The sequence below is a fragment of the Heliconius melpomene genome, chromosome 13 (assembly GCF_056956725.1).
Source record: "Heliconius melpomene rosina isolate 202511_hmr_F chromosome 13, ASM5695672v1, whole genome shotgun sequence".
Taxonomy (NCBI): domain Eukaryota; kingdom Metazoa; phylum Arthropoda; class Insecta; order Lepidoptera; family Nymphalidae; genus Heliconius; species Heliconius melpomene.
In genome coordinates this window covers 13,272,064-13,296,786 of record NC_140401.1, presented here as the reverse complement: position 1 = coordinate 13,296,786, position 24,723 = coordinate 13,272,064, and the positions used below count along the sequence as shown (strand labels likewise).

The 24,723-nt window shown below is 31.4% G+C and overlaps 3 protein-coding genes across 3 annotated transcripts in view; 1 reads left to right on the top strand and 2 right to left on the bottom strand.

Annotated features, from left to right (window-relative positions):
• Positions 1 to 11,107, bottom strand: part of LOC146533041 (myosin light chain kinase, smooth muscle-like) — a 31,017-nt gene extending 19,910 nt beyond the window's left edge. Inside the window, exon 1 of the mRNA XM_085195695.1 lies at positions 10,898 to 11,107. The gene's annotated coding sequence lies outside the window, so the exon portion shown is untranslated. The remainder of the gene's footprint in view (positions 1 to 10,897) is intronic.
• A 3,207-nt stretch (positions 11,108 to 14,314) lies between these two features.
• IFT57 (intraflagellar transport 57) lies at positions 14,315 to 15,596 on the top strand. The gene has a single exon (XM_085196320.1). It carries the CDS (start codon positions 14,402 to 14,404, stop codon positions 15,521 to 15,523), a length of 1,122 nt encoding a protein of 373 aa, XP_085052446.1. The 5' UTR covers positions 14,315 to 14,401; the 3' UTR covers positions 15,524 to 15,596.
• Positions 15,597 to 16,173: 577 nt separating this feature from the next.
• On the bottom strand, positions 16,174 to 24,510 carry LOC146533039 (xylosyl- and glucuronyltransferase LARGE1-like). Its single transcript, XM_085196319.1, has 12 exons — positions 24,211 to 24,510; positions 23,716 to 23,914; positions 22,966 to 23,180; positions 22,323 to 22,652; positions 21,686 to 21,838; positions 21,017 to 21,194; positions 20,405 to 20,535; positions 19,925 to 20,080; positions 19,211 to 19,402; positions 18,606 to 18,698; positions 18,089 to 18,219; positions 16,174 to 17,960 (listed from the first exon to the last, which is right to left on the bottom strand). Exons 1-12 carry the CDS (start codon positions 24,427 to 24,429, stop codon positions 17,879 to 17,881), a joined length of 2,079 nt encoding a protein of 692 aa, XP_085052445.1. The 5' UTR covers positions 24,430 to 24,510; the 3' UTR covers positions 16,174 to 17,878.
• Positions 24,511 to 24,723: the final 213 nt, after the last annotated feature.

The window sequence follows — 24,723 nt, the reverse complement described above, 5'->3', positions numbered from 1 at the left end:
GTTAAACTATTAGTATAAAACAGCTTTGAATGAATATTTCAACTCATTTTATGTTTAAATTAAATACTGAGTAACGGTTAAATTGTTTGACAAGTTACTTAGTTTTAATTAAAAAATAAACGTTAAATATATTTTTTTTAATACTGTCTGTCATAGACACGTATAAAAAAATGCGTTTTTTATAATTTCTAAAAAGCTTTAACATTTTTTACTTCATTTGTAATCTGGGACAGCATAAGAATTACTCCTTATGAGATATATAGGTTTTAACTAATATAAAACTAAAAGTTCCTTTCTAAAACCTTAACTTGTACTACAATTTATTCGACATTTAACTTAAATAAGCATTTTGAAGGACTATTACTTAATTTAACGTGCTCCTTGATACTTGTTCTGCGATTTAATGCAAAATTATTATAATATTATGGAAATAATGAATTACGCTACGCTATAACTTTGATATTTGAACTAAATACAGGTCGTACAATACGTACAGATACAAGCAAAATTTATATTATGTAGCAATTATAATTAGTTTTTATATTGTTGTTTTTAAAAGACAGCGGAAAGTGGGGAACGGAAGTGTCCTATTGTTAATAGGTTTCTAGGTTCACTCTGCGTACCTTGCTGCGTGAGGGTTACCGTGTGAAGCTAAAAAAAAGTAAATTGTAAGTAATACATAGATAATATTTTGTATTTCTGCTCAAAAATCATTCATTTCACTTCAGCCTTCCGAAGCTTTCGAATCTAGCATATGGCATATCTTATGTAGCATACGGCCGGTCTTGGCGCAGGGGAGCTCCAGAATTCGGCGGAAAGTGGGGAACGAAATGTCTTAACACTAGGTTCCCTTTGCCTACCATGCTGTGTGCGGGTTCCATCGCGAAGCTGATTTAGGTATACGTAAAGGTGCACGAAACAATGTAAATTATTATCAGTTTTTGCTTTTAATTGTAACAATTTTAAAAGGATCTCAGGGAATGATCTTTGTAAACAATCCAACCGGTCGAACTATTTCAAAAGGGTAACAAGTTTTATCCGGTTAATTCAGTATTTGCAACAGTCCATCGTCACGTTTATCTTTCAAGGTCGGTCTTTTGTAGTAAGTATAAATAACATTTACGATGTTTCTTTTTGCCGTGTTAAATTTAAAGTTTAAAAACATTAACTGTATAATACAAAATGGAAATGTTAAAAGCGTACTTTAATAATAATTTTACAACTGCTTATCTAAAAGTGTTTTAAAAAGTCAGTACCAGAATTCAAAATATATAAAATAATTAGACGGTCTTTCAGCATTCAATGAATTTAAGTTTCTTTATGGTTATGATGCCCGTATTTTTTATAAATACTAACAAAAAAAGGCCGAGGCTGTCGTAGGGGCATAAGTGTGCCACTGTAAACGAAGGTAGTGGGTTCGGTTCTCACTCGAAGAAATATAATTTTTATTATTTCCATTCCTTCTCTTTGGAAAGCAGGAAAAGCGCAGCGTTGAGTTCCGCCACTCAACACACAGTGCCTCAAAAATTTGTCGGAAAGTGGGGAACGGAGTGTCTTACACTAGATTCCCTCTGCCTACCCAGCAATGTGCAGGGACATAAAAAAAACAAAAGAAACAATGATACTAAAAATTATATATTTTGTTAAATTCATTGTATATATACATCTTTTTTTATGTATGTATGTATATATAAACTTATAGTTAACACAATATGGCTTTTGCCCTTCAAAATATCAACAATTCAATTAATTCGTAGTATGTTGCAATTGGTTTAATGAGATAATAATATTGAACGTATCAATTCGGACGGCAGCTTTCACGAGTCAAGGTGAAATTCTTAGCGTGGGCGCCCACACGCGGTTGACTGATGGACCCATAATTGATTATAAAAACTACTTTTTACTTGTTAAACTATCAATTTGATACTTTCAAATATAATGTTTTTGTTATTAATATATCTACTATAATAATTAATCAGCTTCACGCTGTATCCCGTACACAGCAGGGTAGCCAGAGGGAATCTAGTGTTAAGATACTCTGTTCCTCAATTTTTGGAATTCTGGAAGTATTGCGTGTTGAGAGAACTCAACGTCACTCTTTGCCTCGACACCAGAGCGAAAAAATGGAAATATAAACAAAAATATAAATAAATATTTCACTTCCTCGAGTGGGGATCGAACCCACATCCGTCGCGTTACAGTCACACCCGTGTGTCGCTGCACCACTCATTAATATACTATGTAAATGAATATTATAAAATTTACAGTAAATATTCTTATGCTGGCTAAGTTTCACAGGTAAAAGTTTGTGTTGATCTGTCTGAAGTAGAGACAAGTTAATTGGCCAGATACTGATAAGTTATTTATTAAACAAATAGATTTTTTTCAAATTAAAGATATAGCCAAGTAGGTACACTAAAATTGTATTACGCAAAATATAAATATTATAATTATATTACTGAACGTTTGATTGAACGAAAACTCTCTTTTTGATTTTTTTTTTAATTTTTCGTCGTTAATTAAAAAAGAACAGTGTATGTTATCATTCAGTAATATATGAGAAAGAATTTAGAAAAACATAATATATATATAGAAATCAATATATTAAAGAAAAAGTGATTTAGTCTCAGTCATAGTAAAAGTCAGGTAAGTGATACCCTAGGATTCATTTAACACTAGCTATGCGAGTGTATCGTGTGTCTTATGAACTATCTCCTCGTCGTGAGTGCTCTGTTGAACATATCGGTATCTAATGCTTTTAGAATAATAAGAAACTCTTGGTTTTTCTTATATTATTTGAAAATTTATTAAAATTTGGAGGCAGTCGGCCGCGACGGTTGTGAGTTCGATTCCCATTCGAAGAAGTGAAAATATTTACTTAAATTTCTATTTCTGTTTCTTCGCTCTGGTATCAATGAAAATGAAGAACGAAGTGTTTTGACTCTAAAACTTCCTTGCCTACTGGATTATGGCTTGAAGCTAAAAAAAATAATATTATTTTCGCGATTACTCTACATTTTAAGCAGGAGGAAGAAAAAAATAGTCGTATGACATTTCTTTTATTTTTTATTTACGCGCTATTACATGGATTTTAACGCACAACCTACTCGTGTAGTTTAATACGTTTTGTACAATGACATCGCAAAGGTGTTACATGCTGTTTTTAAATCAATTGTATATATTAAAACTGTTTTTATATATCTTTTTTCATATTATTAGAATAACAAAATGTTAAAAATAATAAATAAAGTGCATTTAGGAGAAAACACTTCCCATTGAGAAATTTCAAGAAACGTTCTATACAAATATAATTCTACTAAGAGAGTGAAAGTTCTTGAGTTTCGTATAAAGTTTTTTATCATTTTGATAGATTGATTTAAAATTTTGTGCAAACACTACTTTAAATATTGTCTTTATCAAAATGCGGAAATGAAGCAAATGTTAGTAACGTACGTCTTTACGAGTGAGGAAAATGGAAATAATTCATTTCCTCGAGTGGGAATCGAACTCACAACCTCGCATTACAGCCCACGGGCTCAATACTACTTATATATATATAAAAAAAAAACGTCAAAATGATGGTACAGTCACGTGTTTAATTGATAAGTGTCTAGATCAAGGAAGTGCCAAAAACCCCGGGATGCTATATACTAATATAAAATGCATTGTCCGTATGTACGTACATATATCGTTCTGGTATTAAAATTCCATTGGCATCTTTGTGTCAATAAATTTCTTGATACGTCAAGACTTAATGACGTTCATGTTATATGGACGTGATTGGCATCCCGATATATCGAGGGTATAAGGAGTACAGCATCTATTGTAATTAATTGTAAAAGTATTACTATAAGCATAAAGGTGAAATATTAGGCAGAGACTCTAAAGCAGAGGTCGTGGGTTCTCATATCTTTGTAAGAAATAAAATTGTAGAAAAAAATGGCCACCTATATTATATAAGATTGCAAAGCTAAAAGAATCAAAGTAGCTATATTATATAAAATACTTTTTATTATATTATATTTATATATCTTTTTTACTAGGTTCCCTCTACCATTCTTGCTTGTTGGGGGGTATCCCCCAAGAAGCAAGAATTTGTTTTGTTTAAGGATATACATCATTTGTTTAAGGATGTATATCCTTAAACAAAACAAAATTGTTTACCATGTACATATTAATCTAATAAAATCGAAAGCTCCTTACAAAAAAAAAACAGTCGAACTGATAACCTCCTTTTCTTACAGAAGTCGGTTAAAAAACCGTATATTTTGTGTGTCATACCAATTACACTACCATTAACCATTGTTTGGGCTAAATTGATACATTTATGATGCATAATTGATAGCTCTATCAAAAGCAGTGTTATCGTGTTATCACTTAACGTAGTTTAAAACACTTTTCCAATCAAAGCAAATTGATAACATGTTTTTAGATGTGTCCATTGAATTTCGTCGTGGTTTTCAGTATCTTTTAGTTGTTTAACATTTTCTTTGCAATTTAAGTTTATATTTTAATTATATTATAAATATCACAAAACTTCCTCAATCAGGGAAGAAGAAGAAGAGGTCGTGGCGCAGGGACAAAGCCTGACTATAAGCGTGAAGGTTGTGGATGCTATCTCCACTCGGGGAAGCGATTATATTATAAATTGGTGTTATTTCTCCATTTCGCAATGTCTAAAAAAATAATTAACAAAGTGGGGAAAAACGGAGTGTCTTAACACTAGGTTCCCTGCTATTTGCGAAAAGCCTGAATGAAGGATAGATGGAATGGATATTCTGTTTAAGGAAGAACAAGATATTTACAAGAAAATATAATGAACCAAGCGAAATAGAAAAGGCGAGTGACATTTACTGTAACGTTTCCAAAACCCAGATGTAAGTTAACCGGCTTGATAGAACGGTCGACGACACCGCTTTCCAAACCTGTTCTGATAATGCTCGCTACATATTACTTGGCGACAACAATGCGACGTGTTACTGATAATGAGACTACTATTTAATTATTTCAATTCAATATAGAATAGAAGTAATAAAATTGTAGTTAAAATGGAGGTGATTGAGGCTTTTTAAGTCTTTTTTAGTTGGTAGTTTGTCTAATCTGTGGTATTCACTCATTGATTGTTTTTTGAGAGGGTATCCAGAGGAAAAGACAGTTTTTTTACTAATAAAATTTTATAAATTAGAATTTTAATTATTTTCTGAAACTAAAATCCATATAAAACAATTTTGAATGAAATCTTTATACGGTATATTGTTAAGATTCAATAACTACATTAAAATATGTAAAGTGGTATTCTTAGACAAAGTGGCACTGATATCTACCACTATACGAGTATACGCAATTCTGTGAAGAACGAAGAGTGGATACATATTATTATCTATGTAGATACAAATCTACCTTCGAACTAAATATGTATATTTTAAACTTTTTTTAAAATTACATTTAGAGGGTACTAGTATTAAAAATGTAAATATTAGGCTCCAAAGTAAAATTTTAATGTACACAATGTTGGGGGCTGTTTTTCTGCTCATCAGCTCATTGGGTCCAGTCAGGTCACATCCGATATTCAGAACTTTATTACAAGAGCACGTAAAGCTTCGTATGCGTGGACTATAAAAAAGTAAAATATTGTTTTTCCTGTCCCTGTAGAAATTTTGTGAAATACTCTCTTGGTACCTACACTCTCCAAGGAACCAATATGGCATATTTCAGTTTTTGACAGATATGTCAGTCACTCGGTTATGGAAGAGTTTTATATGGAAAGATTTAACATAAAGTTATATATTTCCATTATTAACTTTACAAGTATTTCTGATTACTGATTAATAACAACCTTGGGCTAATCTTGTTGGGCTATTCTTATCTTTTATATATAGACTTTAGTCATAGCGATATAATTATTGTGTCATTCAATGAATACGACTGAATAACTAAATGTTATTTATTAAGTGTATAAAAAAAATATTAATTTTGGTTGTGATGTTTTAACATTATAGAGTGAGATTCCAGAGCCTCCAGACTGACACCATTTTGTAAAGCTGACATTTTGAGTATTAATAGTCTTCGCACTTACTAACGTGAACGTACACATACCGTATTAACTACATATTAGACTAATAATCCTCGAAATTTTAGCTTTGCTAGAATTATGTAGGTCTTGGGAGCCTGGGATCTTGGGCTATTATATATTTGAAAGCTGATCACATTTAAATGTTACTTGATCAAAATTTACATTAAACGATTGTTACAATACCTACAAGTTATTGTCAAAACAAATAAAATGTAAGATCTCATAAGGAAAATAATTAAGTAATAAAATTATTACACTTCCTTATAAGTTAGTTTCCCTTTTTATATTCGGAGCTTGATTTTTTTTTGATAATTACTATTTTTGGTAATTACCAATAATGAATTAAAACATATGTAATGTATTTTTCATGGTGTGTATAAAAGGAAAGAAAAATTATTTGCTGTGGAAATTACTGCGGTATGTCACATTAAGTAATTTTCAAAAATGTCACAAAAACATTGTTACGTTATTCTCTAGCTTCACGCTGTATTCCGCATGGAGCAGGATAATAGAGAACCTAGTGCTTAGACACTCCGCTCCCCACTTACCGTCGTATTCTGAAGGGGTTATGGACTAAAATGTGTTAAATTAATATTATGACTTCTCATCATTTCGTATTGCAATATTATATTTTTTGCCGGTCAGTCTGTATAGCATTAAGCTTAATGTAAGCTTAAGCAAGCAATGACTAAATGCCGCGAGCAATATGAACACTAAATAACAGTTACGTTTACAGTTGTACTAATACGAGTATATTCCTCTCGATAAGTAGTATATTATTATTTGCTTAGTACGTACTTAAAATATTTTGATAGAAATTTTCTTTTTAAGAACGTATGACTTAGTGGTCAGAGCCATTGGGTGGTATCTAAGAGGCGCGTGTTTAAGTCTCGTTACGTTAATAATTTTATACGTTTTCTAAAAAAATATTTTTCTTTCCTTAATGTGGAATGCACTTAACAAATGTAGATATAGTACATATATTTATTTATTCTAAATACAAAATGAGAAAAACAAAAATGTTAATTCCAACATAGCTGAACATTCTTTAACAATTACTTCCAAATATTCTTCCTTTTTCTTTTAATTTTATACCTTTAATTTTAAGCATATATACATTTTAAGCATATATACAAATATATATTTTTATCAGCTTTACGCTGTGTTCTTCATCTTCAGCTAAGGCAGAAGGAGCGTAGCGTTCCCCACTTTCCGCCGAGTTCTGGAGTCATCTCGTGTTGAGTGGCGAAACTCAACACCGATCTTTTGCCTTGGTACCAGAGCAAAGACATGAAAACATCAAATATTTCATTTCCTGGAGTGGGAATCGAACCTACAATCTGTCACGTTTACAGTACACACACTTCCACCCCTGTGCGACTACAATTTATTTTTACTATACATAAAATTAAATAAACTGACTAATGTGTAAAAAATAAATATAACTTCGCCTCAGCAATAGTTCGTGTGTCACTTCTCTTTAGCATATTATAAAAAGCTGAGCAAATGAACACTCATTTGTAAAGATATTTTTATTCTTAGATCAATTTTTTACGTGTCCGCGATTTCGCAGATTGCCCAGAATATCTCTGCCTGACCTCGGCGAGCTCGCCGTTTGACAGTATGCGTGGTTATTATATATGTATATAGGTATATGCAAATGCATGTATATATTCAAATATATTATGCTTTTAATGTAAGAGATGAGGCTTTAAAGGCTCAATGGTCAATCGTCAACGTTATTTTTGGGTTTTATCCCTATGGTATGGGGAAGTGGCTTGAAGGTAAAGATACTTCCAATTTTCCACTTTCGATACTTTATCTAGTTAAACTAGTTTATGTAGTGAAATATTTTCTTATCTTTAAAAAAAACCAAAGAAAACAAATATGAGTAACTAAAGTCCCTATATATCTATTATTATATATTATGTTATATTTATTATCTGTATAATGTGATAAAAGCACTTGTAATAACTATTAGTCACTTACCTTACTTAATTGCAGATATTATATTATCAATTAACAAGTAGATATATCAATAGAATAAGTGATAAATATTATTTCAAGAACTTTAGAGAACGATAGAGAGAATCTAGTGTCAAGATATTACTTCTAATTATTTTTAATATGTTTTTTATTATCTATACTAATATAATAAAGCGGAAGAGTTTGTTTGTTTGTTTGTTTGTTTGTTTGTTTGTTTGTTTGTTTGTTTGTTTGTTTGTTTGTTTGAACGCTAAGATCTCTGGATCTACTGGATCGATTTACTTTGTTTTTGTTTTGTATGAAAGCTGCATTCTTCAGAAGTGCTATAGGCTATATAAGATTACATTACACATATATACTAATAAATTAAAATACTTTCTAATTTGACATGCAATTTATTCTGCCATGTTAATAACAACCGTCGTCGCTACGCGACCGCGTTCGTTACCGCGTCATTTTGATATTCATCCTTATTAAAATAAATATAATAGTCACTTTTAGCATTTCATCTAGATTGAAATTATATTTCTATAGAAATTATATTCTTATATTTCAAGCAGGCGTAGCCGCGTCCGGGTCCGCTAGTTTATAATAATTTTATAATATGCTAATTATTGTGTGGTTTAGTTCAAAGTTATTTCATTTTAAAATATTTTATCGCCCTGACTAGAAATCAAATCTGCAATGTTAACCCACTGCCATTGAGTCACAATGGTCAAAATATATTACTTATCTTAAAATATAAGGCCACAGTCATGGCCGCCTCCATATAAGTAAATAAACATACAAAAACAATTTTTGACTTCAGTTTCCCGAAAAGAGATTAGGTCGCACTTTTCTGTCAATTATTTGGACGAGTGTCATTGTTTACATAAACAATAGCTGTTCTGTTCCTTTACCTACTACTAGTGGACCCGGACGCGGCTACGCCTGCTTCAACTATAAGAATATTTATTAAATATATTCATGAAATTATTTTCAATTCTCAATAGAATTAGTAAGAAAATATAAGCTCAAATAATCAAAAAGAATAATAAGTAGATACACATTATTAGAAAAAATTATCTGAGTTATTGAAATGAACTAACAAAAGGATTAAAAGTAACTAAAGGATAGGTATTCTTAATATTAGAAAAAGTACCTAAAGTTTTCCGTACGTGCGTACATAGATATCGACTCTACGAAATAACTAAACATTTCTCTCTATTAAGTAGGATAATTTTAGCGGGCAATATCAAATAAAATAAGAAGAGACTCAAAGTGTATTTTAAATTAATTATAAAAAACAAATAAAGTTCGAAAATATATGAAAATTTATAAAACCGTCAACGTCATCTGCCCGTTCGCGTCGGTCATACTGTGCCGCCAGCTAGGTGGCTAGGTCATTTGGAATCAGTGACATCTCCTTAATTATTTATTAGTATGTTATACAGTAAACTATAATTTCAAGATAAAATGTTAAAAGTGACTAACTATTATATTAATTTTCATAAGGATGAATATCAAAACGTCGCGGTAGCGGTCGCGTAGCAACGACGGTTGTTATTAACATGGCAGAATAAATTGCATGTCAAATTAGAATGTACTTTAAAATATATTAGTATGTATGTGTAATGTAATGTTATATAGCCTATAGCACTTCTGAAGAATGCAGCTTTCATACAAAACAAAAACAATGAAAATCGGACCAGTAGATCCAGAGATCTTAGCGTTCAAACAAACAAACAAACAAACAAACAAACAAACAAACAAACTCTTCCGCTTTATTATATTAGTATAGATAAAGGCTGCAAGAATACGGAATATTCATTCATAAACGCTCGTTTCTTCAATATTTTAATATGAAAACATTTGATTATTTTATTAACACTTACACTTAATAATTATTTTATTAACACACTTGAGGCCAGTCGTGCCGCATGGGCACAAGCCTGTGACTGTAAATGTGGAAGGTTGTGGGTTTGATTCCCACTCGAGGACATTAAATATTTAATATTTTAATATCTCTGGGAGGTAAAGCGCGGCGTTAAGATTCGCCACTCCGTATGCGAGAGCTTACAACACAAATAAGGGAAAAAATGCACGCGGCTCCCCCTTTCCTACGCCCGTGGATATAGACTCCCTCCTGACTTAGTACAATATGAGAAGTAAACTTACTTATTCTCATTAGAGTTGCTTATATTTAATTACGATATTGTGTTGCGATAGTCGATAACTAATAGACTTTTCTCTTTCCGTTTTAAAGTTTTATTTCAAAAACATTTGAAGCCTCTCGATATGGTGTATAAAATGATTTATAAATACATACTGTTATTATTTAATTACAAATGGTTCTATTCAAAAGAAGTAAGGTTATTAAAAAACGTTTTAATGTCAAAAAAATATTAAATAAAATTTAATCCAATATATAAATATGTACCCGTGTCAGATATAAATATTTGATTTTGATCAACGCACCTTACACAACTCGCATAAAAACACTAATTAGCAAATGAATTTTTATCATTAAGCCTCTCCCAATCTTATCATTGCAACAAAGAAAATAAAAATCGTAAACTTTTGATGTCAATTACGAGAAACTGTATTAAGCATATTATTAGATTTTAATATTTTAAAACATAATTAATATTTCACATATATATAAAAATATAATTATATTATTTACGTGTGATATCCAACATAATTATGTTTATGTTGCATTTAACCCACATTTTCATACATAGATGAAAGGTGTGACCCGCTAACACGATGTCGTATGAGTTAAAACCAAATTCCGTATAAATCATCGTCAATTCCAGTCGGGAAAAGTTGACTTTCGAACCTTATAAGCACACTCACCTTGCAACTTCAGCGCATGCACATAAGTATTCAGCTTGGTTTGTTTATGAGAAAAACGCACAGAAACACACACAGAGGGTATAGCACTTGCACAAAAATAGTTAACACAACGCGAATGTAAAACAATGATATTTTTGTAAATAACCGTTGAGGCTGACGTCGCGAGCGCGGGCCGGCGAGGTAGCGACTGCGCCGGCGCAGGCCGTCGCCGGCGAATCTAATTTTATCGCGTCAGTAATACGAGATAAAGCCGTTCTTTATTGGGGAACTTTTATTCATTTTTTGTTTGTTTTATATGTGAAATCGACCAGCCCGATGCGTTGCTTAATCGGCCTTGTTGAAACTTTCGTTATGAACTTTAGCATTTGATCGAGCTTTTGGTGGAGCTCGACGTCGACGCGTCGCGGCTATTGTCATTGCTTTCTAAACGGGAAGGATTGTTTTTTATGAACTTGCTGTTTCCGTAGAGGAATTATTGAAACAGATAACAATGCTTTTTCCTTCCTGTAGAAAGTAACCACTGTAAATACGCTCTACGGGAAAAATTGATATTATATATTTATAGCTTAATTCAATATTTAGTTTATTAAAACAATTACTAATAAAGCCAATATTATATTTTTATAACTTTAACCACTGTTATTTTTTATCTTCATTTGTAAATATACTTTTGTTTAAAAATCGAAATGTGTGTCGAATAAGCATTTTACTTACAAAAATGATAAAATTAAACAACGATTTTTCAGAATTTTTAACACACATAAACTGGAACATAATAATGTTTATATTACATTTTAATTTAAATCTCTGATATGATTTTGTAAAAACAATTAAATGCACCGAAATAAAATGGTGGCGACTGTACAAGGTGAACGCAGGCGCAGTCGTGGCGCCACGGAACTGACATACAGACCCTAACTCTAAAAATAACATTAAATTATGAAACTTGACTGTTTAATAATATTTATCTCACTATCTTATCCATATGCCGCGTTTACATCGCTTTACGGTGTATATGGTTTCCGTTTACACTTTTTTGTTTATTGAAATTTTATTTTTTATTGAAAATAAGTACGAGTATAGCTATAATTTGTCAAGAAGATTCAAGTTTCGTATAAAAATGATGTGTAATTTAAATCCGCGTCCAATTTCCTATTAAGTATTAGCATTTTTTATGTACAAATTCCTTTAGAATAACACAATAAAACGTCATAAGTCATTTGTAAACAATTATATTTATGGAAATGATCATTGTTTATTTACATTACTTTTATTGTAAATACCTTTAAAATTCGTGTTAAACAATGACGCAATCTACGTAGAGTCACGGGTTTATCGTTATAATACCTACGTTTATATTCAATTATAGAAGAACTAAAAAAAACAAATAGTAATATTTATTTTAGCTTCATGCTGTATCCCGCACACAGCAGTGTACGTAGAAGGAACCTAGTGTTAAAACTCTCCGTTCTCCATTTTCCGCGGAATTTTGGAAGCATTGAGCTTTGCTTCGACGAGAGCGAAGTAATGAAAAATGAGTGGGAATCGAACCCACAACCTCTATCGTTTACATTCATACGCTTATGCCCCTACGCCACTAAGTACTGCAATATTATACAAATCTTATAATTATGTTGATTTACTAATAGTTCGTCAGTTTGTTCATCTGTATGACACAGAGCGTTAGCAACCTACTTACGTATAAATAAAGTAGGTATATCCGAATCAATTATACACGAAGTGCAATAGAAAAATGGTTTATTTTTATTTTAAGGCCAAACATGCCGATGTGAGATTTTATCTGTACGATAAGTGTAGCTGAAGGCTTTTTGCTATATTAGACTGTCTAAGTCTGGTCGTGTTATGCAATTGTTTAGTCATAATCATTACTATTTGAGAATAAATTAATAAAATGCGTATAAATTTATATATTTAATCAAAATTCTTCCAAGTAATACCTCCGCAATGCCTTCAGAATTCGGCAGAAAGGGGAACTGAGTATCTTAACATTAGGTTTCCTCTGCCTACCCTGCTGTGTGCGGGATACAGCGTGAAGCTGATTTAATTTTTGTATTTTTATTTAAATATAATCATTCCCCCAAGTGGGGAAGGAACCTACGACCATCAGAAGCTGTCACACTGTGCCACAACTGCCTCACCGTAAAACATTATAATATAAAATATGTAAATCCACTTAGAATTCCATTTGCAATGTTAATTAACATTAAAATATTAATAAAGATGAAATAGCCATTTTAAAAGCCTATAAATCACCGGCCAGTTAATTATGTTGCAAATTACATTTCCAGTATGCCTATACAATATACATAGCTTAGGATGTTGCACAATAGTTAGAATATATTAGTTATTTTATATGTAAAATACTACATTCATATACATACAATTTCTTTATAGCGATCTATATACAAAAAACCATAGTTTAGTATATAAAAGAGGTGTGACATATATATAATATTGAATCTTAATATTTGTGACAATATAGGTAAAGAGATAGAGAGAGAGAGAGAGAGAGAGTACGCTCAACAAGTCGTGGCGATCCTGAGGATAGATTTTTGAACTTTTGCGCATTTATTTGCGAAGATAATAATTAAATGTAAGAAATCAGTCAGTCATCTACAGTTTCAAGGCGGCCACGACTTGTTGACCGTACTGTAGGCTATTAAGCAGAGAGTAAAACACCAAAATAGAGACAAAACTGGTGATAATATATGGTTCTGGAGTATATAGAGTTAAATAATTGTTGTTTTTAAATATTTACGTGTCTATAGGTAGAGCCTACTTATTATATTGTTTTCATAGTGTTAAGGATAGTCTTTTCCACACGCACCATTTTCGAGACAGACAGGTGAGTGACGTAACTTAACGCCTTTCGACACATTCCCTTGAGTGGGAATCGACCCCACAGTCATCTCGTTTAGAGTCATACTAAGCCAATATTCAAGAATATTATGTTTTCTATTCACTTATTGATTGGCAAGCTTCATTCACCATGTGTTGGAGTGTTGCCGGCTCCGACAGCTTTCAGCGGCTGTTGAAATATAATAAAGGTGCCAAAACTTGCGCTTTGTGGAATCCAAATACTAATTTAAATTTAAACGCCGATACTAAATGTATGAAAATATTTTATATGTACCTAATATTGGTACAGTTGTGAATAAATCAATGTACTAAAATTCCTTAAAAATATTACATCTTTTTAATAATTGCTATGAAGTACCTATAGTATTTTATTATTATTATTAAAATCATGAAAAAAATATAAGTAACAATTAAGTTAAGCACATTGTATACTGTCTCAGAGTTGCGGTAGGTTGAAGCGGTAAACGTTACGTTAATTCCGTTACCATAGCAACGCAAAACAAGCAAACAATACAATATTGACGTTTGGTGAACGTGTTTAAGCATTTAACAATAAAAGCATTAACCTTTGCCATTAAAAGAGATCCGTTTCACTAAAGAGCACAAACTCTTTGTGTAATCATCATGGATCTTAATATTATGGACAAGCTGCGCATTCTCAAAATCGACACAGAGTTACGACCAGACATCAAAATGAAACCACTGAGCCGGTACTACTTCACAACTTCTACGAATCCAGGCGAGCAGTTCTTTGTGTTCGCGTCGGCGGCGGCGTGGCTCATTCGGAAAACCGGTAAGACGTTCGACCAACCTAACGAAGAGGACGACCCGAATTCTACAATCGCATCTATTCTTGATGTATTACGAGACAAGGATATTAATGTAGACTTTTCGTCTCACAAATTGAAGCAAGGCTACGGTGATCAAGTGTGTTTCATATTAAATGCTTTAGCGGATGAAGCACTTAAGTATGAAAATTTCGAGTGGCAGCAACCAATAACAAATGTTCCTGACGAGGATGAATCACCAGATGACGTTGATCAAGTCGAAGACGAGACTGAAATAATTTTGGACAAAGTTGAAGAAGAAATGGCGATATACTCGGAGGAATCAGAAGGTGAATTCCTTGAAAAAGACGAAAAAGAGACAAGTACAAGTAAAATTCATGATTGGGAGGCTTGGAAGCTTGAATTGGAAAGAGTAGCTCCAGCGTTAAGATTGAAAATTTCTGTAGACGGTCGCGACTGGAGGGCGAGGCACGCTCAGATGAGATCTTACAAAGAAGAACTATACGATAGATTCAAAACTACTGGCACCCAATTAAGCAAATTGCATAACAACATAAATTCTGTGATGGACAAAATAACAGCAAGAGAAAACGTTTTAAACGAGCAATTTGAACCTCTAGTACGACAATATGGATCTCTTTTAGATGAATTGAGTAAAGTGACCAACGAATATAAAGATGTGAGTGTGGGGGTTACAGAGAGGCAGGAAATATTAAACGAATTAACTAGTAAAGTGGAAATGATAAAACAAAAAACAGAATCTAGGGGTTCATCCATGAATGATAATTCTCCTTTGGTGACTGCTAAAAAAGCTGTAGAGACGCTGAAGAAAGATATTCAAGAACTTGATTTCCAAATTATAGTTCTCCTTTGGCTTCTTATATCGAAAGAGAATCCAAAGAGCAATAATTATTTGGCTACTGCTGAATCTAGAATTGCTAGTTCAGAGGTCTATTAATTTTCTTACTATTTCATGTTTACACATGTAAGTAGTTCTAAAATCAACTTCATGCTGTATATCGCACACAGAACCTAGTGTTAAGAACTCCGACCTCACTTTCCGCGGAATTCTGGAGGCATTGCGTGTTGAGTGGCGGAACTCAACGCCGCGTTTTGCCTCGACACCAGAGTGAAGATATGGAAATATAAATTTAAATATATATTTCATTTCTTCGCGTCGGGATCGAACCCACAACCAGTCGCGTCAGTCGTGACAGTCACAGTTTGTACTCCTGCACTATGACTGGCATCATCGATTTAAACTACTTCGACAATCATTAATACATAATGATAGAACTGGATGTGATAGTTGCGGAATTAAATACTTTCGCGAAGGTAAGGCAATTATTAATTACTAAAGATTTTTGGAGAAACACGTCGCCTTCATACTATTTGTTCTTTTTGTACTAAATAATAATTTGTTCGAGTCTCAAGTGGACAGACAGTGAGTAATAAAATGAAATCTTAGCAGGTTCAATTAATCTGCACACAGTCAAAGAAATATTAAAACAACATTTTAAAACTTCAATAATTATAATACTTAATATAAATAAACTTATTATTAAGTCAGATAATGGATTACATAAGTATGTAAATAAAACTAATAAGAACTTGTAAAAAAGATTTATTGATTGTGGCAAATAAACAAGCGTGTGATAAAATATACGACACTATACTAATTTGTCATAAATAATATAAAAAATATTAATTTATTATTAAAATGATACTAGGCAAGATATTTTTAAATCACTCTTTGACAACTTTTTAGATAATAATTATGCTTTTCCTCTCTTAGAAAAAAAAATACGTATGTCCTATATTTTTTTTTATTACAACCTGTAACCTTTACAGTCACCCACTTGTGCCCTGTGTGAAGTATTTAGTTTATAAAGGAACATACAATGAATATAATGAAAGAAAAGTCTAAGAATGTATAGAGAGACAATGACAAAAAGTATTATGGTAAATGCACGGTTTAGCTTATAATTTGTAGGGTTTTTAACTCGAGACTCATTAATAGAAACTTATATGGCAATATAAAAATAAGCGCATGCAAATAAAATATTTGGTATAATTATAAAGAACATAGAATGAACAGAAAAATAAATGTAGAGAGAAAGAGTATTTTATTAGATAGAAACTATATTTTAAAAGAAGTCACTAAAGCAATGACTAAAATTAAAGCTATTATATCTATACAAAATTAAATATAAATATATATTATTTCATATATAATGAAGTTTACTTTATTTATCTTCATTGTTTTTCTTATTGTACCCATACAAAATTATGTAAAGCAGTTAATATATCAATTTTATTTTCAATCTAAATGTATTTATGTGATAATAGCTTCCATTAATAGCTTACTAGATAAGCGTCCCGTATAAATGATTATAATAAAGAAAGTAATAATAAACAATTATACTTTAAATTGGTCTATAAAACTACAAAAATTTCTATTAATATTCGCGTAAATTACATACATTATCATATAAATTCAGTATATAATTTTCAAAATTAGAGGTCGCTGCATGGTAGGCAGAGGGAACTTGGGAACCTAGTGTTAAGACACTCCGTTTGCAATAAGACACTTCCTCCCCCAATTTAAGCCGAATTCTGGAAGCATTGCAAATATTTGGATCAATTTAATAGACTAGGCCTTCCCGGTAATTTTCTCGTCTTGATGCCCCTAGTAGGCATCGAACCCACAAAGAATTTTCTTTTTAGGCTTTGTTAGAATTAAATTAAATATACTTTTTGCAATAACAGCTATAATAGATATTAAGATCTTAAAGAAGCTTCTTATTTTTTTAAGAAAAACTAGGAATGTCTTTTGGAATTTTGAAATATTTTTTTAATAATTACTTATCTTTTAAGAAAATCAAAAATTGTATTATCATTACTATCAATCGATTCCTACATAATTTCGGAGTTCATTGTACAGTACACTCGACAAGTCATGGCCGCCCTGAAGTTAGCTATAGATGGTTGCGGTGCGAAGATTTGATTTTAGGATTTTTCTCACTTTTGTTTATTTTCTTCTAGAGTGAACAACGCATATGAGGTACATAAAACTTTACTTCAGGGTAGCCATTACTCGTCGCCCGTACTTTGTATACGTTTCATTTTTATTTAGCTGCGTAAGAACCCGCTACCATCGCGTATATTATAATGCAATATATATACATACAAAATTGACGTCATTTAATTATTTTCTATACAGATAAATAAAAAATCATTAAAATAAAAATAAAAACACTAGAAAAAATAGCCTCTAAAATTGAATAATAATCTCAAACATTATTAATTATTATTATGTTTTGGTATCTTCAAAGGTAACGTTATATTTTCTTTTGAGGTCGTCCATGAATTCTTGTTTCAATAGAGCAAGGCATCTGAAATATATGAAAATATCAAATTTAATATATTTTCTTAGGCTATTATATTATTAATTTATGGTAGAGATATTTTACTCTTAAACTTGACTTAAAAAAGACACAATAATATAAAGCTCTATCCTTACATGCGGTAATGCGGGTCGGCTCTAAACGCCGTGATGTCGGGTGACGGCGCGTGCGGGGTGTGCACTACAAACGCATCGGGTAGGACTATCGCGCGGTAACCTTGCGCGCGGAGTTCAACGCTGTGGGACACCTGTGGGTGAAAACTTCTATTTAGTTTATGTTACCCTGGTTGCTTTGTATAATTTTTCTGTTACATTTTAACTATGATTCATTTTTAATTTATTAATTAATAGATTTTTTGAACATTCTATCGGCTAGTATTTTTTAAAATCTAGTATAATAATAAAAATTTTAACTTATGAATGTATTCTAATTTATGTATTATTGGCTCAATTTCCAGACATTTATATTTCCAAGTGTTTTATATATAGCACAGCTTAACACCGCGCTTTTTGATCAATGTATATAATTATAAACAAATTAAAATAAGATGTAAGAAGGAAATGTGTGCAATGAGAAAGCAGGGAGAAGGTGAAAGGTTAAAAAAAACAAAGAATATATTTAAAATAAAATTACCTTATTCCAACCAAAGCCTGAAAACCTAGTGTCATATTTAGGCACTGATCGATGAACTACTAGATAGGGCTCGTAGTCAGATTGCCACTCCACCTGCATAATGTTTTTATCCATATTTTATTTATTTATATCTTATTGTTTAAGATCTATAGAGAAATATTAAATTTAAATTTGATTACTTAATACAAGTCAATAGTTTTAATTTTCATATATGGCTTAATTATAAATGTTCCCTTTTAATTTGGTACATTCAGATAGGCTTTGCTTTACTTTTAAACACTATAATTTTATCAAAATTAAGATGTTATACACAATATATTTTTTCCTAATTCATATTTATTTATAGTAACGATGCTACGGGTTAGATTTAATATTTCCATTCCTTTGATTACGTAACAAGTTACAAGATTGAGAGCGATATTTAGTTCTGCCACTCAATTCGCAATGTCTCGAAAATTTTGTGGAAAATGGGGAATGAAGTAAACACTATGTTTCTTCTACATATCCTGCAATGTGGGAGATACAGCATGAAACTATTACAAGAAATCACCTATTACTAATTTTTATTATCATTAAATTAAATTAATTTTAATTTAACTTATTACCTCATATGGTGCACTAGCAGTGGTCCATTTGGTATAATTAGTGGCTCTGTGTCCTTTGGGCCACTCTCTAACCCTGAACGGCCCTACATCACCCCCTGAGTGGAGAATGGACAGGCGGGAGAGTAATTCTTGTTTGAATCTCGGTGGTGATGCTCGGTATCTTTGAGTTTCGAATGCCGGTACTACTAAGCACTAGAAATTTTAGTTAATTTTGTTTAATTTAAGTCACTGTGAGCTTATAACCTTTTATAACCTTAAAAATACACTTAATTATGATATTTTACGGTCATACTTATTGTTAGTGTTATATCACTGTCTCTTCATCTCTTCACTTCAAACAGTAAGAAATTTGTTTTGAAAATTCACCTTATTTTTATATCGAAATGAAAAAGAAAAAGTCTATTTACTCAGTTTTTATTACTCAAATTATGATATATAAATACTGCAAATTTAAATTATAAAACAAGCCATAGTTTCATTTTAAATTGAACAAATACTATAAATATATTAATAGTCTATATAAGTAACTCCCGCAGCAATCTGCAACTTTAGGGCGGCCACAACTAGTCGACCGTACTGCACCAATATTAAACAATTATTTTTTGAAAACAGGCTGCCGCCTTCACAGTGTACTGGTTAATCTGAGATTTTGTTAAGTCTGTTAAATTACTAAAACCTTTTATGAAAACGATATTAAATTAAAAGAAAACTTACCTTTTTCTGTGGATAGGGGTTAATAAGTTTAGTAGCAGTTCTCAAATGTTCATATAAACCTGCCATAGGCACGAAATCTACGTCCATTAGGAAAACGTATGGCGTATTAACATTTTCTAAGGCAACATTACGTAAATAATTTACTGGGTAATGAACCTGCAATGTAAATAAATACTATTATTTTTACTAGTAATTTGCGGTTAGTTATATACATATTATTTCGTTTTTTGTCAAATTATTTAAGAGAGTTCCCAGTAACAGAAATCAGTGTTGCCAGAAGATTAAGGAAAAAAAAAGTATAAGCAAATCAAATTTGGCCCATAACTCTATAACACTGTTAGGAGGAGATAGCACCAGGTTTTTATTGAATATAATATACCAGTAAAATAAAAAATTATTAACTCTAATTGTGACTTACAGTAGAGATTTTACTAAATGATTTATTAAATTAATAAATAGTAAGAATAATAGAACAGTTACCGAATCGTGTTTAAAAACAAGATGGTATCCTATATTGTTTCTCGAACTAAGTGTTGACGACCAATCACGTATAAAGCTTTCCAGTTTCGCCACTTCACAATCTGACAAATATATTGCTGCGCTTAAAGGACCTACAAACAAATAATTATAAATATACAACTACTCTAATACTAAATAACTTTGAGAATAAACAAAAGAATGCAAATGGAATCGTCATCAGTGCGACGGTTGTGGTTTCTATTACCGCTTGGGGTAATTAAATATTTTCATATCTTTGGTAAGAAAACAATGCGTCACATTAAGTTCTGTCACTAAGCATGCATTTATCTCGAATTTTTTGCAGTGAAGTGTAAAATTGCACTCAATTTCCCACGCACAACACAATTTTCTTAACCTTATATTGTTTCTATCTCCCTTGCTCCCACCGTTTCCAACTTATCCCAACAATATGCCTAATATGTAAATAAAAAAATTATAATAAACTTATTTTCAAAAGAAAACCTTTTACCGTCTGGTTCAAATTCTGTTCAGAGATAACCTTGGCGAACATAATATGATACACAAACCAAAAACATAAAATTAGCAAATACTATAGAAAAAAAACGTACATACCATCCCAATTTTTAACCAAACGTTCCAAAAACTGCAACCTATCCATGGACAGTTGTAAAACTAGTGTAACGTCGAAATTATCAATATTAATATAATTATAATCCATATAGTAAAGATGGGTTCTGAGTTTAACGCGCTGTGCTGCTCGAAAACTTAGGCATAAATCTGAATGATTCATCTGTGAAGCAACAATTAATTTTTAATAATTTCTATGCAAAACTTCAAAAATTTAGCGGAAAGTGACAAAGAGGGTGTCTTAATAACAGCTTCCCTACCCTGTTTGCCTACCCTATTATATGCGTGTTACACCGTGAATCTGTCAGAAAAGAAGAAAAGATTTTACGTGTTGAATGGCATAACTGAGTTACGTAACTGTCTAAATGATTTAGAGAAAAGAAATCGAAATCGAATAGAATGGGAATCGAACTTACAATAATCATGTAAACAGTCATCTACTTCACATACAAACATTGCTTTTACAAACTGATACAGTGAATGATAATGATCAAGTTCAGTTCTGCCACTAAACACGTAATGTCTCGATAACTGGCGCGTGGTAACTGGAGTGTCTCTACAGTACGATCCCTCTGTTTCTCCCTACGCGGGAAAGAGCGTGAAGGCACGCACTCATAATTGTTTCTGTTTGACCACACAAGCTAAGCTAGGTACCTTATATGTCACAACCTCCTTTTGGGAACAGCGGTGTAATTTCTCCCTCAGTAGATTCCCATCAAAATTTACGTAGGACTGGTGGATATTTCTAAAATATTCAGCGTCTCGTATACGAATACTGTATTTACTGGGTGAATTCCAATGTATAATCTAAAAAAACATGTTGTGTATTTCCACATATAATGCATATAATGTTAGTTATAAAGAGGTTTCCTGGGTTTGATTGAGGAGTAGGGTCAATATGGGCTTGGTATAAAAATAATGATGACATCCATGAACTAGTATGACGAGGTGCAGCGTTAAGTTCCGCTACCTAATAGGCTATATCTCGAATTTGGGCGGTTAGCGGAAAACAATGCCTTTGTACTGGGCCCTCTGTATACTCTATATGCGAAAATAAATAAAAAAAATTAAGTTATTTTAGCTATTATATTGATACACATTGAAATTGCATATAAAATTTGATAAGTTACTCCACTACCTACATATTTCGCTCATATGTCTTAAGCAGAGTAGAAAGTTGTGTATGATATATATTTTAATACAAGTGATATTCGAGCCTTTTTTCATTAAGGCATTGTAGTTGTAATTATTTAACTTATTAGTTATTATATTTTGTCTAAAAAAACCATACCTTCACACTTCTAACATCCTCCTTATAACAATTTTTAGCTAATGTCTGCATTGACATCTGTACATTATATTTACAACTAATATTAAACACTATTTGTGGATTTTTCTTTATTATTGCATTGATCACATCTTGGTCAGCCAAAGTTGTTTCTTTAAGTCTTTCCAAGTTTTCCTTTATAACAGTATTCCATAGGCTTGTCCAGTCAGTGTGTTCTCTTATTTTGTGTAAATTTAGTAACATTACACCCGTGTTGTATCCACGGCCTAGAGCCGGCCATCTTGTTTCTGTGTTTGTGTACCAGTTACTTTCATTTTCCACTAGGCCTATATACTAGAAAAATTTTAAATGTATTGTTTTTATCGAAAATAGAACTAGAAATAAAAATATAGATTTTTTTTAAGGAATTAATTAATAATTTGAAGGTTACATACCTTTAATAAAGAAATGTATCAATATTCCCATAAATAAGAAGTAGTAAGTATATATATATAGTCACACATCAGTAGTAAGTTCAAATCCTATTATTTTTTTACTACACTCCATCACACTATATGTCAAAAATAGACATCTGAGTATCTATACACTATTCAGACACTTCCCTTGCCTACTAAACTAGATACACGCAAATAAAAACCTTAATTACCTGGTCATCAGTCATATTGCTAAACATGTGCCACAGTTCAGCGACATCACTTAGAAATGTTAAATCTGAATCCAGTACAATCACTTGTTTCAATGTATTCGGTAATATACTGGGGAATAACAACTTTACCAAGGCATAGATACCAGAGTAATGACTATTTGGTATCCATTTTACTTCAGAGAGACGGTCTTGGGCATTGTAACATGTATATTTTACTGTGTGTAAAACAATAAAGATTTTATAATATCCATATTCTAAGTCTTAAGGTAATTTAAATGCTATTCAATATTATCATTTAAATATTTTAAAATCATATTTAGTTATTATAACCATTTTGGCACAACAGCATAGTGTCTGACCACAAAATTTGACAATTATGGGTTGGATTCTGACTTGGAAATTAATTATTTTAATTTGATCAGACTAGTAATCTAGCTATCTCCGCTAATCAACACGCAATATCAAAAGTTGTGCAGGAAGTGGGGAACTGAGTGTTTTAAAAATAGGTTCCCTATGTCTACCCTACTATGCGCAGGCTACAGCACCACAGTGATATATTAATCAACAAAAATGAAATCTTTAAATATATATTTTCAATATAGCCTTGTTTAACTTATAAATTTCATGTTTCCTAAATAATTATAATACTATATTTTAAATATATCTCAAACATCTCTTTATTTAAACAACTTAAGAAATCATTCTTTTAAAATTTAATACAGACTATGGAAAAGTAAAGTAAATATTCACCATCTGGCAGATCCCATGTATCAAATAGCTTGTTAATAGTATGCATAGATCCTAAACCAACTATAAAATGAAAATGTATTGGATTTTGACGGTGATGTAACATTGATTTTAGCATTGGTGTGATAATTCTAGTGCACTTCCCCATACATACTAAAGCTATGTGAACTGTTTCACATAGAGTTCCTGCTTTGTCTGGTATCTGAAATGCAGTGAAAAAAATATGAACTAAAATAATAATTATTTTAGAACTTTTTTGACTTTGAAGCATGGAGCTATGAGAATATTCATCTGTTAATTCAAAGGTTGCAGGTTTGATTTCCACTTGAGAAAAGAATAATATTTTAACTTTTCAACTTTTCTCACTAGACAAAACAAGATACTGAGTGCTGGTGACTCAATGCTATACTAGAGTAAGGGAATGCAACCTTTTTAATCAAAGGGCCATACAATGATATACAATGTGATGCTGATTTTTTTTAAAAATAATTATCTTACCTGTGGTACATGATAATGATTGTCATGCATAATAAGATGTTGCATATCATTTAAAGTAAGTTGTTTTCTAATAACTTTATTTTCTGTTTCCAGAACATCTATCCTAGATATTAACCACCAATAATATACAACTGAGACTGCTACCCATATGCCTAGTGGTACACCTAACCAGGGTCGAAAAAATAGGCAGTTGAAGACATTTTTTGACGAAAAATTCATTCTTGTTAAGACATCGTTACGTATTATTGTTATTATATTGTAGAGAAGGTCCAATTATGTGATTGATAGTCAATTGATGATGCTGTAATAAATAAAAAAGTGTAAATTAAATCAATATTTAGTATTTATTAACGTCAAAAGATTTTTTAATTTATTTTATGCAGTTTTCATAATACAGAAGTATAATGTATTTTTAATATGAACAATAATACAATTAAAAAACAGTACTTATTAACAAATGTAAGTTATATAATAAGAATTATTTTTTTTTATTTTAATTAAGCAGACGATAAA

Bases quoted from the DNA above. Each gene is read 5' to 3' on its own strand.
- IFT57 (XM_085196320.1), top strand. From the start codon at position 14,402: ATGGATCTTAATATTATGGACAAGCTGCGCATTCTCAAAATCGACACA.
- LOC146533039 (XM_085196319.1), bottom strand. From the start codon at position 24,429: ATGAATTTTTCGTCAAAAAATGTCTTCAACTGCCTATTTTTTCGACCC. The intron at 23,181-23,715 runs GTGAATATTTAC...TTTTACACACAG, and splicing joins TACATGGGATCTGCCAGATG to TAAAATATACATGTTACAAT. The intron at 20,081-20,404 runs GTAACTGTTCTA...TTTACATTGCAG, and splicing joins TTGTTTTTAAACACGATTCG to GTTCATTACCCAGTAAATTA.